Source organism: Chroicocephalus ridibundus, chromosome 9 (genome assembly GCF_963924245.1).
Source record: "Chroicocephalus ridibundus chromosome 9, bChrRid1.1, whole genome shotgun sequence".
Taxonomy (NCBI): domain Eukaryota; kingdom Metazoa; phylum Chordata; class Aves; order Charadriiformes; family Laridae; genus Chroicocephalus; species Chroicocephalus ridibundus.
Window position 1 is genome coordinate 15,964,376 of NC_086292.1, and position 14,901 is coordinate 15,979,276.

At 36.4% G+C, this 14,901-nt stretch overlaps 1 protein-coding gene across 3 annotated transcripts in view; it reads left to right on the forward strand.

The window, feature by feature from the left end:
- Positions 1-14,517, forward strand: part of LOC134520563 (connector enhancer of kinase suppressor of ras 2-like) — a 212,699-nt gene extending 198,182 nt beyond the window's left edge. For 2 of the 3 annotated variants that reach the window (XM_063346115.1, XM_063346117.1), the window contains 5 exons: positions 2,670-2,740; positions 3,492-3,595; positions 5,057-5,564; positions 5,898-6,094; positions 6,477-14,517. In XM_063346115.1, coding sequence (XP_063202185.1) covers positions 2,670-2,740; positions 3,492-3,595; positions 5,057-5,564; positions 5,898-6,094; positions 6,477-6,692 — 1,096 coding nt within the window. In that variant the 3' untranslated portion in view covers positions 6,693-14,517. The remainder of the gene's footprint in view (positions 1-2,669; positions 2,741-3,491; positions 3,596-5,056; positions 5,565-5,897; positions 6,095-6,476) is intronic. The other variant, XM_063346116.1, reaches the window with a different exon arrangement.
- Positions 14,518-14,901: the final 384 nt, after the last annotated feature.

Genomic DNA, 14,901 nt, shown 5'->3' on the forward strand with positions numbered 1-14,901 from the left:
CAAAACCTAAAATTGAAATTCTTTTTCTTTTATCAGAAGAGATTTTACCGTTATAAGCCACTGAATGTCATCAGATAACCCTTTTTGTTGTCTTGACAAAGATCTAACTCTAAATTGTGGTAAATGAGGTAAGAAAGTACTTGTAACTATAGCTGGGGTCTTCTTGCCCTTTGGAAGAGGAAAAATCTGAGCAGTTTTAGAGAAGGAAGATTACCTTCTGCTAATTCCAGATTTGGACATTGAGGCTGTATGAGTAAAGCTGATACTCTGTGTATGCTACGAATATCCATGTTCCTTTGAAGGTTAATATTAACACTTTGACTGTTACCTGTATATGCTTCTAAGATTTGAAACCGTCAAATTAACAATGAGCAACAAGATAAATTTGGCAAGAGATTTAAGACAATGAAAATTTCCATGCACTGACCACCAAGATGGCTGAGTCTGGTTTAACTTTGAAAATGGGAACGAGTCCTAATTTATCATTGGTGCTTAAGCAGAACCTTAGTTGAAGTCGCTAGAGGCATTCTGCTTAATTGTCAAAGGCATGTGGTAAAGTATGACTAAAACTATTTTGCTCCAATGCAAATGAGTTTAGGAATTCAGGAACAACTGTTGAAAGAACGGTGAATACAAATGCTTAATAATGAGTAAGGGTATGATGTCATTTCAATTACTGCAATAAATATGCCTTTCAAGAGAAGCAAGTGTCAAGCGATCAGTACAATGAAATTATGCTGGTGAGCACTCCAGAGAAGCTCTTCTGTAATCCTGTTAATCCATTTGAAATTTACTTCCTTCATGATAAAGATGAGTTATTGACATGCTGACGCAATGTCTCTGTAAGCAGTCCTAACCCTGCAGTTGATATTTGTGAAAACTAATCATTATTTCCATTTTTATTTACGATTTGTTCACTTCTGTTTTAATACTGAAAGGCAAAGCAATATTATTGTACAATTATTTACATTTTCGTAGTTTTGCAAGTAAATTAAACCGTATAACAATTCCCCATGAGTAAGAAGTAAATGTTGTTGTCCCCTTTGGATGCTTATGAAAGTCATAAGATATGCAGAACGATTTGCTGAAGGCCATGCAATGAGTCAGTGTTATATCCAATATTACAGAAGAACGTCATTGCTCTGGGCAACTGCAGAGGGTTGCTTGGACCAGGAGATCAATACATGCTGAACTGTGGGCTATTTTTAGCACAGAGTTCACTCTTCCTTGATTTTCTGCCTCCTTGCTGTGTATACCATCTTCAGCATACTATGCTATTAGCTCAATAACACATTCACATATGTCCTTAGAACCTTTTTTTCTGTTCTAGTACAAGCGGGAGAGAATCACACTGAATAGTTTTCTTGCTTTAATCTGCAAAAAACTTGTCCTTATGATATAGTATGTATTGCTTACTAATGTCTGTCTTGAAGTCTTTGAAAGATGTTTTTGTCATGATACAATTCATCAACCAAGAACATAATTATTAAAAAAAATTATGTTGTAACATTAAAAAAGAAAAAAGAGCTGCTTCTAGAAAACATTTACATGCAGTATAGTAGGAAATTAATGACATAGTAAATAATTTAGTCACTGAGTAAGGGAATGCTTAAGAATGGATCCCAGTCATTACAGATGTCTATTAATAGGGCTTTTTTCTTCAGTTCTGTTTCCTGGTTGATGAAAATAAGTTGATTCTTGATTTTCCATTTGCTGAACATTAAGAAGTGACTTTTCTCTCTATGTGTTAATTTCCTTTTTTCCTGTCTTTCAATTGTATAGTGCACAAACAATCTTATATAAAGAAAACTCTAAAGGTATTTTCCCCAAAATAAACTATAATATTTTTCTAGTGAAACAAAGAATCTTATTTTTGATTAAACTAACTAATTTGAGGGCAAAGAAAGAAACTGGAACATCCAATGTGAAATGGAAATATTGAAGTACTTTCAACTTACCAAGTCTTGTTTTAGAAACCTAAGATTCTGTATTAAAAAAATCAAAGGAAAATAATGTTTATATTGCAGCTCAACAAACCCAAACATTTATATCACCAGTATCATGAATCTAGCAGACTACCAAACTCTATTCATGCAAGTTCTTGAAATTAATAGAAGTAGCAATCGGAATAAATGCAATATGCTGCTCCTTCACACAATGTCTCTGGAAACCATTCCACACAAATAGTTTGCAGATGCGACTTAGAGAGATGCACTGTCTGCTACGGTGGAGACAGAGATGGACATTCTGTGTTCTACACAGACTATACTAAAAATTTTATTTAGTCATTGCTAAAGTTGGCATATTAATATGTAAACTTCACATTTCCTTGATGACACAGGGAAGACTGATGTCATGATTCTTCAGTTTTCTACACAGCAGAATAAAATGCAATGAATCTGATACCCACTAGGCAAACATGCTCCGGCGGATGTGAATAGAAGTCCAGAAGTACATCTGCACTAGACATGAACTGGAACATCCCCTGCTTAAAATTGTTAACCACTGGACATGTCTGAATCATGATTTTAACAGCCTGAACAGTGCTCAATATTTGGACTAAGCATTATCTCTGACTTTTCCAAATATTAAGAATGTGTATGCCCTCACATTTACACTAGATGTTCCTTTTAAGTATCTCTCTTCCTCATTTTTCATTGTTCTATTAGGTGGATGAATCGTTTGGGGCTCGCAGCAATTGGTTACACCCCTGATGACAAGGATATTCATCCAGATGAAGGTAATGCTTCAGAGATTATAATTAGAAGAGAGCAGAGAGTACACATCTGCTCATTATTTGAACAAAGTTGGAGATGTCATAAGTGACATCTTTATTAACATATGTGCCAAATATCATTTTTCATAAGAATCCATATCCTTGAAGAACTCTATTTAAATAATTTGTGCCACCATCAAAGAAAATAAAATCTTGAGTAATGTTTTTAAGATATATTTAAAACAAGTTATAAAGACAATGCAAGGTTCAGGGGGAGGTATGATCTCCCAGATCAGAGTCATCAGGTGTGCACATCACCCTACAGCAAGCAAAGACATCACAAACACACGTCAAATGTGCTTTAGAACTGTTTCTGCATCTCCTGAGCTCCGATGCCGCCCTTGCCTTTTTCACCATCACCTGTGGTAGAACCTGTTGTACTAACATAATTAAATTGTTGAGGCTCAGCTCTACTTCGGCATCTAGAATTACGTCACACTTTGAAAGCGTGTGACCAGAAGCTGTTTTTTATGTACAATAGGAGTTAGATGCCTAACTTTCTTCCTGTAACACTGTCCTGAGACATTGGAAGTTTTTTTCCACATATCTGTGCATCTTAGATCCCAGACATTTTCACAAGTCTGTTCCTTAGTGACTGCCAAGCCACTTAGGTGACTGTGAAATATTTACCTTTGCATGCTAATGATATTTTTAAAACGTGAGACCCTCTTTCTTGTGGAAAAGCACATAAGTGAAACCTGGAATGTTTTGTTAGCAGATTACTGGAGCGAAAGCGACCAGGATGACATCGATGGCTCTTTAACCCTAAAGCAGGAAGGCTCTTCAACACTGTGTGACACCTATCATCGAACACCCTCAGTGAGTTATAAATATTGCATTTGACAATAGGTCACCAAAAAATACCTGTGTGCCTTGATTTGCATTTTCCTTGTTTTGGAATATTTAATTACCATAAAGGCAGAACAAAGATGGATCTCATTGTAAGAATGAAATTACTGCTGTTCCTCGTGAGCTAAGGCCTGAATGATTCCATAACAAGTCAATTACAAAGGAAGGAGAGGTAAATCCTTACACAGATATGTCACCAGACTGTAAATAATGACATTTTTTGTAGAATTTGGGAGATTACACCTAATAATACAAACAAAATATTCAAATGTTGACTTTACTTCAGAATATGAAAAGAATGTGGTGACTGGGATACTCTGTATCAGCTGGGACTGTTTTTCAAATATAAATATTGGATACTGCTGGAGACTAAGATCAGATCACATTCATGCAGTAATCGTGTTTTAGCCCAAACATTATTTTTTTAAGAACACATCTTAAGAGGCAAGCGGTTTTGGGGTTTTACAAAATGAATCATTGTGTACAATACCATAGTAGTGACAGTATTTTGTTAGTGTTATAAAATTAGTTGTAGTTGATAAAAGTAGTTGATAAAAATGCTTCTAATATATTGTGTAGAGACAGATTTTGATAACTGAGGAAAAAAACCCTTGTATATGAAGAGGCTCTAGTAGCAAATGAGAACATTTCTATTATACAGAACATAGACAGGCTGTGATAATAATTCTATGTTTCTAAGCACAGATAGGACTGTTCTCTATTTTTCTTTCAGATTTTTCTTCAGCGTGAATGACACGATCCTCACACAGCCAGAACCAAAGAAAGAGTGACTGAGACAACAGCATCACATGGGTGAAGTTCAGACTGATTTTCACCCATGCGATGCTGTTTTATCAACTGGGATACAGGTTAAGCCCCTCCCTTTCTGTTTTTCCACTTTTTTGCCTTTCTCTTTGTTTTTGACCTAAAATTATACACAGACCCAGCAGAATTAATTAAAATAATTTGAGAAGTTCTGCAGTCCTCCAAAATTCAAAAAGCTTCCTGGGTTCTGAAGTCTTTTTTTTTACTGTTTGGATGGATACTTATCCCCTAAAAAAAAAGAAAGGAAATCCAATTACGGTTTCTTTTGGGGACTTTCCTGTCTTCACAGCACACTGCTGGACTGAGCGTAAACCAGACAGGTCTTCAGGAAACCTGTACCAGGATTATACTGTTCTTTCCAGCAGGAGTTGATCATGGGCAGAGAATGTGCAAAACAAGAATAGGGAGTGGTAAAAACATAGCACTTGCATAAAAGATCTCACTGCTAGTTATGTTCTGTTTACCGAGGTTCATATTATGACATATCAAAACACACACATCAGTCCATTTTATTAGTATACATCATATAATGCTCTATGCTATAGTCATTTTCTTGGGTCTGTTCAAAACACTGTCTTATAGTCAGATGCTTTTGTATCTTTTCAGGTGAATTCTTCAAGTCCATTCCCTGAAGCCAAACACAGTCGACACTTTTCAAGTGAATCAACATATTCTCATTCTTCTGCTGAGGATTCTCGACAAGATGTAGCAGGAAGCACACACTCATCAGGATGCAGACCTCCCTACCGAGAAAGACGCTCGTGGCAGGATCTGATAGAGACTCCGCTAACCAGTTCAGGGCTCCATTTTCTTCAGACTGTTCCTCCTGATGCAGAGTACATGAGTGGCCAGCCTGGAATGTCACCGGACAAACGAAGACAAGCAACGCTACCAGTACAAAGGCGTCATAATTATGAGCAGGATGGGCCTTTCCCTTTGGTGGAATGTCAAAGGGGACATAGCTCTCATAGCAGGCCACAGAAGCAACGTAGTCAAAGTCTTCCCCGAAACAGAGATGTCAGGGCCAAGGGACGCATACAGTCCATAGAAGGAACAGACGACAGGCTAGAAGAGAAAGTTCCTATTAGAAGGCATAATAGTTTCTGTGCAGAAGGTAAGCTTTTGGAGATGTTCTGGTTCTCTTTACTGACATTGAAAGCCGAAGAAATATTGCCATTATTCTCAGCAAGGTTTTTGTGGTTGAACTGTTATGCGTTGGCAGATTCATCAGTCACTACACGGGAGTTTGCACTTAAAATGCTTGGATGTAGTGCTAGGAATATAGCTTTGGGACTGATCAAAATGTTCTTGTTTTACCAAAACAAAAATTGGAAGGCGTGTTATAGGGTTACATTATACATAAATTTGCAGTAGTGCTTGCTGATTTTAGAGACTTCATCTGAATGGTTAAATTTGTTGTTAGGCTTCTTTATCTACTTTCTTTCAGAAAACATAAAAGATGGAGAAAATACTGATGGTCTGCAAGAGCTATACAAATCTCTGGAACAAGCTAGTTTGTCAGCCTTTGGAGAGCAGCGTCCTTCCACCAAGCAGGAGTTCCGCAGGTCTTTTGTAAAGCGATGTAATGATCCAGTTATCAATGAAAAGCTTCACCACATCAGAGTTCTTAAGAGCACTTTAAAAGTAAGGCTTTATCATTAATTGTGTGTATAAGCAATATAAACTAGTAAAAGTATAATCTCTTAATGTTTTCCATGGATCAGGCTTTCTTTGAGCTTTAGAATTAAGTTCCAAAGAACTAAAAATACTTGAAAGCAAACATGTTCCAGCTTAAGGAAAAAAAAATAAAAATTATTATTTGGTATTCTGTATAGGCATGTTGTAGAAAGTGCCAAGTCAAACAGTTTAAGCTGTAATAGTTCCTGAACATAGGTAAAAGACCAAGTGTCCATAGTAGTTTCCCTAGCACTTTGCATTAAAATGAAAGAAGAAATAAAGTGCCAAAATACAAAATGTGGCATAAATTTCACTTTGACATGTACTGTGTCTTTCTGGAATTTGATAGGCGAAGGAAGGGGACCTCACAGTTATCAACAGCCTTCTGGATGATCCCAACTTAACATCAAAGAAGTTTAAAGATTGGAAACTAAAGAACTATGAGTTTTTCCTGGACATTTGTGAGTACAGTGCTGCTGTGAAATCTCAAAATGGAGCCTCTGAACTTGCAACCTCAGCACCAATGCTGACGCATACACACTCATTCATTGAAACTCACGTGTGACAGGACTCATATCCTGAATAATTGCTGGGTGCCATGAAAAATCGAGTAAGACAAACACTGTAATATTTATTGCTATTGTACTCAGCAGTACTGTAAATAAGTTGGATAAGAGGATAGTGCCACAGGATGCCTACTACATTGCATGATAAGACAACAATATTCTTTATGAATTTTTCTTTGTTTGCTATTATCAACTGACATCCGTATCAAGCTCTGCATTAGAAAGAAGCAGTGCAGAAGTGTAACTGAAAAGAAATACCAGTATATTTAAAGTACTGTACTAAAACTAAGCTTACATTATGAGCTCCTACAATCATTTTATATATTTAGATAGGTATAAAGACATATCTATGTATATAAAATGTAACACGGTAGTTGACATTTACTTTTAAAATGCCCTAAAGCTCACATTTTTTTCTTGAGAAAAATATAAAATGAAAACATAAATACATTGGCCACTCTTAGAGATGAACGTTTATTTTTGCAACATTTCCAGGTAGTGACCATCTTTGCAAATAGAAGGACAGAGTTATCAAAATGTAAACTCAATCCCTATAGTGTGCCTTAAAATGTACACTGTACATCTAGCAAATAGATCCCAATCTGGCCCTATGGGCATACTGTACATGCCATTTAGATACTGTGTTTGTAACATACTGTGCCTGCCTTTGAAGTGAATGAACATAAGCAAGTAGGCATGGCACAGGGGTTAAGATATGAGTAGAACAATGTTGGTTGTTCACTAATGCTGCAACTTAAACTGATTTTAATATAATTTGAAGTATTTCATGGTGAAAGAAAAACATCTGCGCTGAATATGGTACATACTGCAGGTTTTCATATTTTCTTCACTGTGAATTTAAGTGACACATGACTGTGAGTCACAAAATTCAAAAAAGCTCTGATGCTTCAAGGATGAGAATTAAGTTGAAAAAAGTCCTGAACTAATCAATTAAATTCTATAACAGACTGACATCAAGAGCTGAGTAAATTATTCAAAATTATATAATGTCTGGCAATAATTTTTAACTGTTAGTAGTACATTAGCAAGTGGGTGAAGTTATTCAATACATCATTTGAAAACCAATCTGTATTGATTGGTTTGGGAAGACACACAAGTCACATAGTGTATTTCACTTCCTTGCCTGGATGAGAATGATTTCTAAGAATCAGATTTTGGAGAAAATACTTGTATTCTTGGAAAAAAAAAAAAAAGATTGCTCTGAATGGTAGTGAATATAAATTTCAAACACCCATTCACAATTTTCTTTGTCTCTGCTTGCTAGAATATTTCTAGAAAGCAGAACAAAGGGGATGTGAATACAGTTGAGGTCATTTCACTTAAACACAGATATTCACTGATAATTTTTTCACAAGGTAAACCTTGTCATCTCTCATACATCAAGAACTGTAGAATTCATACAGTTCAATACAACATAAGAAAAAACGTTATCTCAATGAGGTCCTAGTGTCAGGAAGAGATTCAATGATTCCCAAAGCCAGAACTGGGAGAAGGCATGCTGTTTGTTTAGCTCAGTCTGCCACCCCTGCAGCCTCCCGGCTGCCAAAACCTTGCCATGGAAACCCAATATAGCAGCGGAAGAAACACAATTCAGGTTTGGTTTTTTACACGCCTTTGCACTGGCATTTCTTTGAACCACAGTAGATGCAGTGATTAAACAAAGAGTCTATACCAATATAAGATGTTATTAGTAGAGAAGTATTACTGAGAGCTGGTTTGAGTTCTTTGCATCACACATTTGGATAGACAATTGCATCACAGCGATTGAGTGACAGCATCATTGCAACAATTGCATAACAACATTTGGATAGACATACAACATGAAAGTATGTTTGGCCTGCTTCAACAAAGTAATCAACTCTGTAATTAAGAATCACTGAAGACAGTGGATCCTTAAATGCAGGCACTGGTGCTTAATCATGTTTCCATTGAAGTAAAGAGCAAAACTCCAGTGACTTCAGAGGACCAGGATCATGTTGTGAGTGTTTTGCTTGAATATTAAACATGCACTTCACCCTCTGTCTAAGCACCTGAGGGAATAAAAAAGAAACGGGAAATAGAGAACAACAATTTGCCACCACAGGTTTCACCAATATTGGAGTTCCAGTATTCATGCAAAACGTAGAAATGGATTGAAATGTATTTACTATGGGAACATTGTGGTTACTGGACAACTGAGTAGTGGAAGCATTAACAGAGAGAATTTGCCTAGCCTTTTTTCATATCATATCTCTAAAAGTTCTATAGTTCACTATTTTTTAATACTATCCTTCATATTATGTAGGAGAAATATTATGCAGTGGAGCAAGCAACAGGGTAAATTATAGACACCATTTAGAAACGAGTCCAAGCTGTATGTGCAAGCAGGGATAGATGGTCACAGAATTGGTTAAATATTCATATGAATATATATTCATAAAGAAATTTAAACACACCTTTTGTTTCAAACCCAAAAGATGGTTTGTGTTTTCATAATAAAAAGATCTATATCATTTTAAAATAGCTTTCAAAAAGGATTTCAAGTGGCATTGTATTATAATTCAAGACAGAAATGACAATTGTCCACTGAGCACCTTTTTTCCACCTTTTCTGAAATTCTCAGTCATGCATGTCTGTTCTGCTTTTGGAGAGCAGTTCTCATCAAACATGATTTGCACTGAATAGTCAAGATAAATTATCCAAGAGATTGATATGGTGAACTGAGATACACAGGAGAGATTTCCTATAATGGGGTTATGATTAACTGGGAGAAAAGTTTGAAAGATGTATCTAGCATTACTTATGCCTTAGAGTAAGCAAAATCTAATTGTTACATTAAGCAATACAAAGACTTTATTCTTTCACAAACATCAGCTGGCATTTGGAAGTCATTTCACAAGAATTTTGTCATACTTTTTGCATGCATACTCAACTCCATGCTACAGCCCTTCCCTCTCCACCACTAGCTTCTTCTTTCTGGATGTAGGTACTAATCTAGCTATACTATAGAAAGGAATGTACGAAGTCACCATAGCACAATTATTTGGAATTTCACGATCTTTCAAATAACTGGAAGGCAAAGTGCAGTACTGATATTGTATTTAAAAATCCATGCACCAAATCCTGTTTACGTATTAAAATACATAAAATTCTACTGGACCAAAAGGTACTTAAACACACACTACAATGCAGCTGAAATTATTATGGTAGTTTTGATCCCATATTTTTAATGAGAACAAGAAAAAATTCTTTGTCGTTGAGTTCATCAAGGAAAAGAAACAGCACCAGTATAATGTGTTACTTAACTAATTAGATTTCCCGCCTGGATGTTTAGATAAAACTTGGTTCTTAACATACACAATTACACAAAGAGATCGTTTGAATGTGTTTTATTTTTCCAGATCTCATTAAAGTTAGTGTCTTCGTTCAGAATTCCTGCAGGTAAAATGTCCCTCAGCCAGCAGACTTTCTCTGTGACTCCACAAGCTTAGTCTGTTTGTTACAGAAAACTGAGACCTTTTTCTTAGTTTCATTAAGTGAAAACTGTCCTGAGCTTATTCTAATTAATACGAACAAAAATCAGAGGAGGACGTTCTCACCAGTCTGTATGTCCGCATTCTTTAATACAAATAAGGCAGAAATCCTGGGCCCACACTGTGACAACACGGGTAGGATTGCATTTGCCCTCACAGTGATCAGCCTGCGTAGGATTGTACAGGACGTCTCTACCCCCTACAACACAGGCAGCTGCTTCACCTCATCGGCAAAACCCACCCTGCTCTTTCATCAGCTTCTGGTACAGTTCTGCTTTCTCAAGCACATCGTGAGCACTTTGTGAACTGCTTTAGCACCATAAGGAAAGACTGATCAGTTGCTACTAAAACATGTTGGTGGATGAGATTTTCCATCTTTTCCAAGCAGGGAATTCTGAATATAAGTCAGTTAATATTCAGATCTAAACTGCTGTCTTTTAATATAGAAATGTGGTGCACCACTTGCTTTTTCCAAGGAAAAAGAACTGAGTGTTGCAGAGAATTGCTAGATGTGTATGGCCACTTAACTTTATTCTTACTGTTTTCAGCAGTTATAGCCTTCCAGGCCAAAATACTCGCTCTCTGATCCAAGGTTTTGTGAAGGACAGTGAAGGTACCTTTGAAGGGGTTACTTTACAGAGGCATTGGGAAGTGCTCAGCCTGTTCAAGAGTTGTAGAATTCTACCTTAGAGTATTTCACTTTGAATGTTAACAGACTTCAGGAAGAGAAATGAAGAATCTGGTAGAAATTGTTTAACTTAACACAAATCTGAGGAGAACAAAGAAAATTCTTGTATCTCTTGTTTTTGTCTCAAGTAATACAAATCAGACCTAAGCCCATCACATACCTTATTCCCCATAGTCTTTCAGCATGTAGTCTTACTTGTCTTCCAAATTAATAAAAGCACCCTTTTCCACAAAAAACTAGTGGTACTTATGACCAAGGTGATAAATCTGGGGGCTGTTAACATCCTGGGAAACCTTGGCTGTTGGCCCCTTGAGGTGGGACAGCTCGGCCAGGCAGAGCTATTTTGTGATATTTCACCAGCGGTTTGGACAAACTCTTCATGCAACTGGGGCCAAAGAGCTTCGAAGGTGGGTTATTTAAAACAGCTCTTGGCTAAGGCAAGATGCAGCACAACTGATCAACAAAAGTTAAGCTCCACCTGCAATGCCTGCCAGCTGCCCCCAAATCTGTAATACAAAGGATGCCTACCATACAGTTTTATTTCCAGTTCAAACACTAAATGCGTTTTCATAAGCAAGTCTTGTATCTCTACAGAGATTCTGACTACTCTCTCTGGACCCAATCCTGGAGAGATTCCTTAAGAAAGAGAGCACAGGTCTCTTCATATTACTGGGCCTCATCCTGAAAATACCATTTATAGTACACCCAAGTTCCTGTAGTGTAACGTTAGAGAAACAAGTGGTAACGAGAAACAGGTGGTAACTTGGTCTCATAAAGGATTTTTAATTTCTCCTTAGTTTTCCCGATAGGGAAATGGTGCATTTCCAGGGAAGGCAGAAGGGCACAGGTTATAGCAATGCCTTTTCGCTTGGAGTATAGGTTTGTAGATTTTCCACATACCGCACGCCTTAGACCACTGGGCTTAAAATCTCATCAGAGACAATACGCCATCTTCCCTGGTGCCAAATGATGTTTATGTTTGTTTACCACTAGTACGAAAAATGGGTAATAACAGGAAATACTGAAGAAGCAATATTAGCTAATTAATTTATATTCAATAACAAAAAGTTCTTTTTCTTCTAGAATGCTTCCCTCATTAAAGCTAAGGTTCAGAGTAGCTTTTTTGGGCAAGCTACTGTGGGAATGGATTTCCCGTCTCCTCTTACCCAGATGAACTTGCACTGTGCAGCTGAGGCTCTCAATGGGTATTCACTGGGTATGCACCTGGAAATCAATCCTGAGCCATATCAGTTGATGAATAGAAAATGCATTTTTATGTAAACAGAAACTGGTAAATTGTATTTTCTTAGTTTATTTTTAAAATTATTTTCTTTACTGCCATTACATACAAGCGTAGTGTTGTAATTCTGCTCAGTTCCATTCACCAGTGTGTAGGCAAGCAACTCTTCACTCTTGATGTAACTAATAAGATGAAGAAGCATTTTTTTAAAGCTTAGTTTCTATGTTTTACGGGTATAGCACACTTACACATTTAGAAGGAGGACTATAAATAATATTGTTTAAGCTCTTATAAATTTTTGAGATAGCTGATATACTACTGGGACCTACTCTTAATAAGTATTAAAAAAATTCAGACATATACTGCCTGTCATTATGTTCAGGAAAAGAACCATACTCATTCTTAATGCAGGCCAGACAGATATATATTTATTTTTATCAAGCACATACAAGTGTTAAAAGTGACAATTGAGGACTTTGCTGTATGCATCAATACCATGGTATGAGCAGTATTTGAAAGAAAAATATTGTAAAAATGATAAAATATGTCGACAAACTGTTGTTTGACCGGCTAGGCCCTCTAGCTTCTGTCCTCACATTTCTAGAATATTGCTCATTCTCAGGCACTGGCAAGGGTATCAATACAGATCTTTTTACTAACTGTAAATGCATCTGTCTGAATGCTGCAGATAAATAAGGATGCCACATTATACATGTTAACTCTATTGCATTCTTATCACTAGCAACCATGAAACAAATATGTCTTAACAAATGGTGTTCGCTGGCCAAAATACCAGTAAGACCCTGTTACCAGTTAAGACTTCTGTTTTACTGAGAAACAAGGATTTCAGCCTAAAAATCTGAAAAGAAAACAGGTTAGGATATAAGAGAAATGCACTAGTATTAATAAACTTTTTACATTTGACACATACTGTATTACAGAGAAAAATATCCTTGTAAGACCATTAATTGCTGGGCCATAGGTGACTTCTGTCTAGTTTACTAAAGTAGCTAATAAAACTTGTATAGAGAGCCTTTTTTAGATAATGCTTACATGTATGAAAATGTATGACACCCTTGTACTATGGCTTGCACTTTACTTGCATTAAACTGTGAAGTAGGCTGTAGTAATGTCTTTGTATATTCAGGGGTTGAAATACCAAAGCACTAGAGTATCGTACTGCTGGTGTTCAACCTGTACTGTTAATTAAATCTGAACATGCTGACAACGTGTATTTTGAAAACCCTGCTAACTTAAAATCTTTAGCAAATAATGCTATGGGGTCTCCATGGTCTTTGTTTCTTTGTAAATATAAACATTCTTACTGTTTCTGTAGCAATAGGAGGTTATAAACCAAACTTTCACTAGGACTGTTTTCAATAACAAAAAAATCTATAGCGCCTTGTATAAAAATCATGGAGACTCCATGACCTGTGGGCATTTTTTGTTTACAAGCAGTATGTATATACGTATTAGAGGCAGAACTGTTATTTATCACAAAGTTATGTTGTGGATTATTATTTCTAAAATAAATATGTTTTCTGTCATTATAAAAATAAGTGTTTTAGAGCCATCTTGAAAAGTCTGAAGTGTGAAAGCTTCAAATACTAGTAATCTTCCTTGTTTCAGCCTTGTTTTTCTAATCAGCTGTGAGATGGACTGAGAAGTAAGGGTAAACCACCAGTCTACGCCAGGGAAAATGTCTGAGTTGTATCCCAATTTATGAGCATTCTGCAACTTTTCTATAGAAATCACCATCTCGCTTAAGCGCTTTTACAAGCAGATGCTCTACTGATACCGTAGTAAAGTCCCTCAGCTCATTGATGCTACAGAGAGAGAAAACTAACTGCTCTGGACTGATACAGGTAAAACTAGGTTTCAACCCCTGGATAATACAGTATTTCTTCAGTTTCACACCAGTATTTTTAATTTTATACTTGTCTATGTTGAGAGATGATCCAATAGTTTATATAGGCAATGAACATTAGGTTTCTTTTTTCCCTCTTTTCAGATGAGTTCTGTGTGAATTACTGTAACAGGCTGCGTTTTTTCTATCACAGATTATCTTGTTAACTTTTTGTGTGTCTACAATGAAAATTTATGAATGGAAAACTTCACTGTGTGTTGCTCACTGGGCATATACCTCATGGTACATTGCACAGACGTGTAAGTTGTAAGTTGCACTGCAACATTAAAAAAGGAACATATTGCTCTTTTTTCAAAGATATTAACTTATTTAAGAGATATAGTCTGTACATTATTAAAAAGAACATTTATTCTTCCTAAATTCAAACAAAGCTTTTGTTTTGGGAAAAAAAAAAAGTTGTAAACTTGAGTTGTAAATTTGGACTTCAATAAACGAATTATCTGCACTTAAATTTTGTGCTCTCTTGTGCATGTGTAATACCTGTAATTAAGAGCAATCACAGCCAAGCATCAGTTCTTGTATTTGAACTGGGCAGAGAGTTTATAGCCTTTTATAGATTTATAGCTAGTTTATAGCCATCACTATAGATGATCTTTCCCGTGGACAGGCCCACGCCATTTGAACAGCTCAGGCTGTAGCTGCTTTAACAGGAACACCCCTCAGAAAATCGTTGTGGCTGTTTCCTTGGTCAAAGCAAATGCGGTTTATTTGTCGTTTTCTCTCTGTTTCATGTTTTAAAATGGCGACATTTGGGATTTGCACCTTCCCGTCTGAAACAGAATTAGTAATCTTGTACTCTGGAGTAGATGTTGGGGGAGAA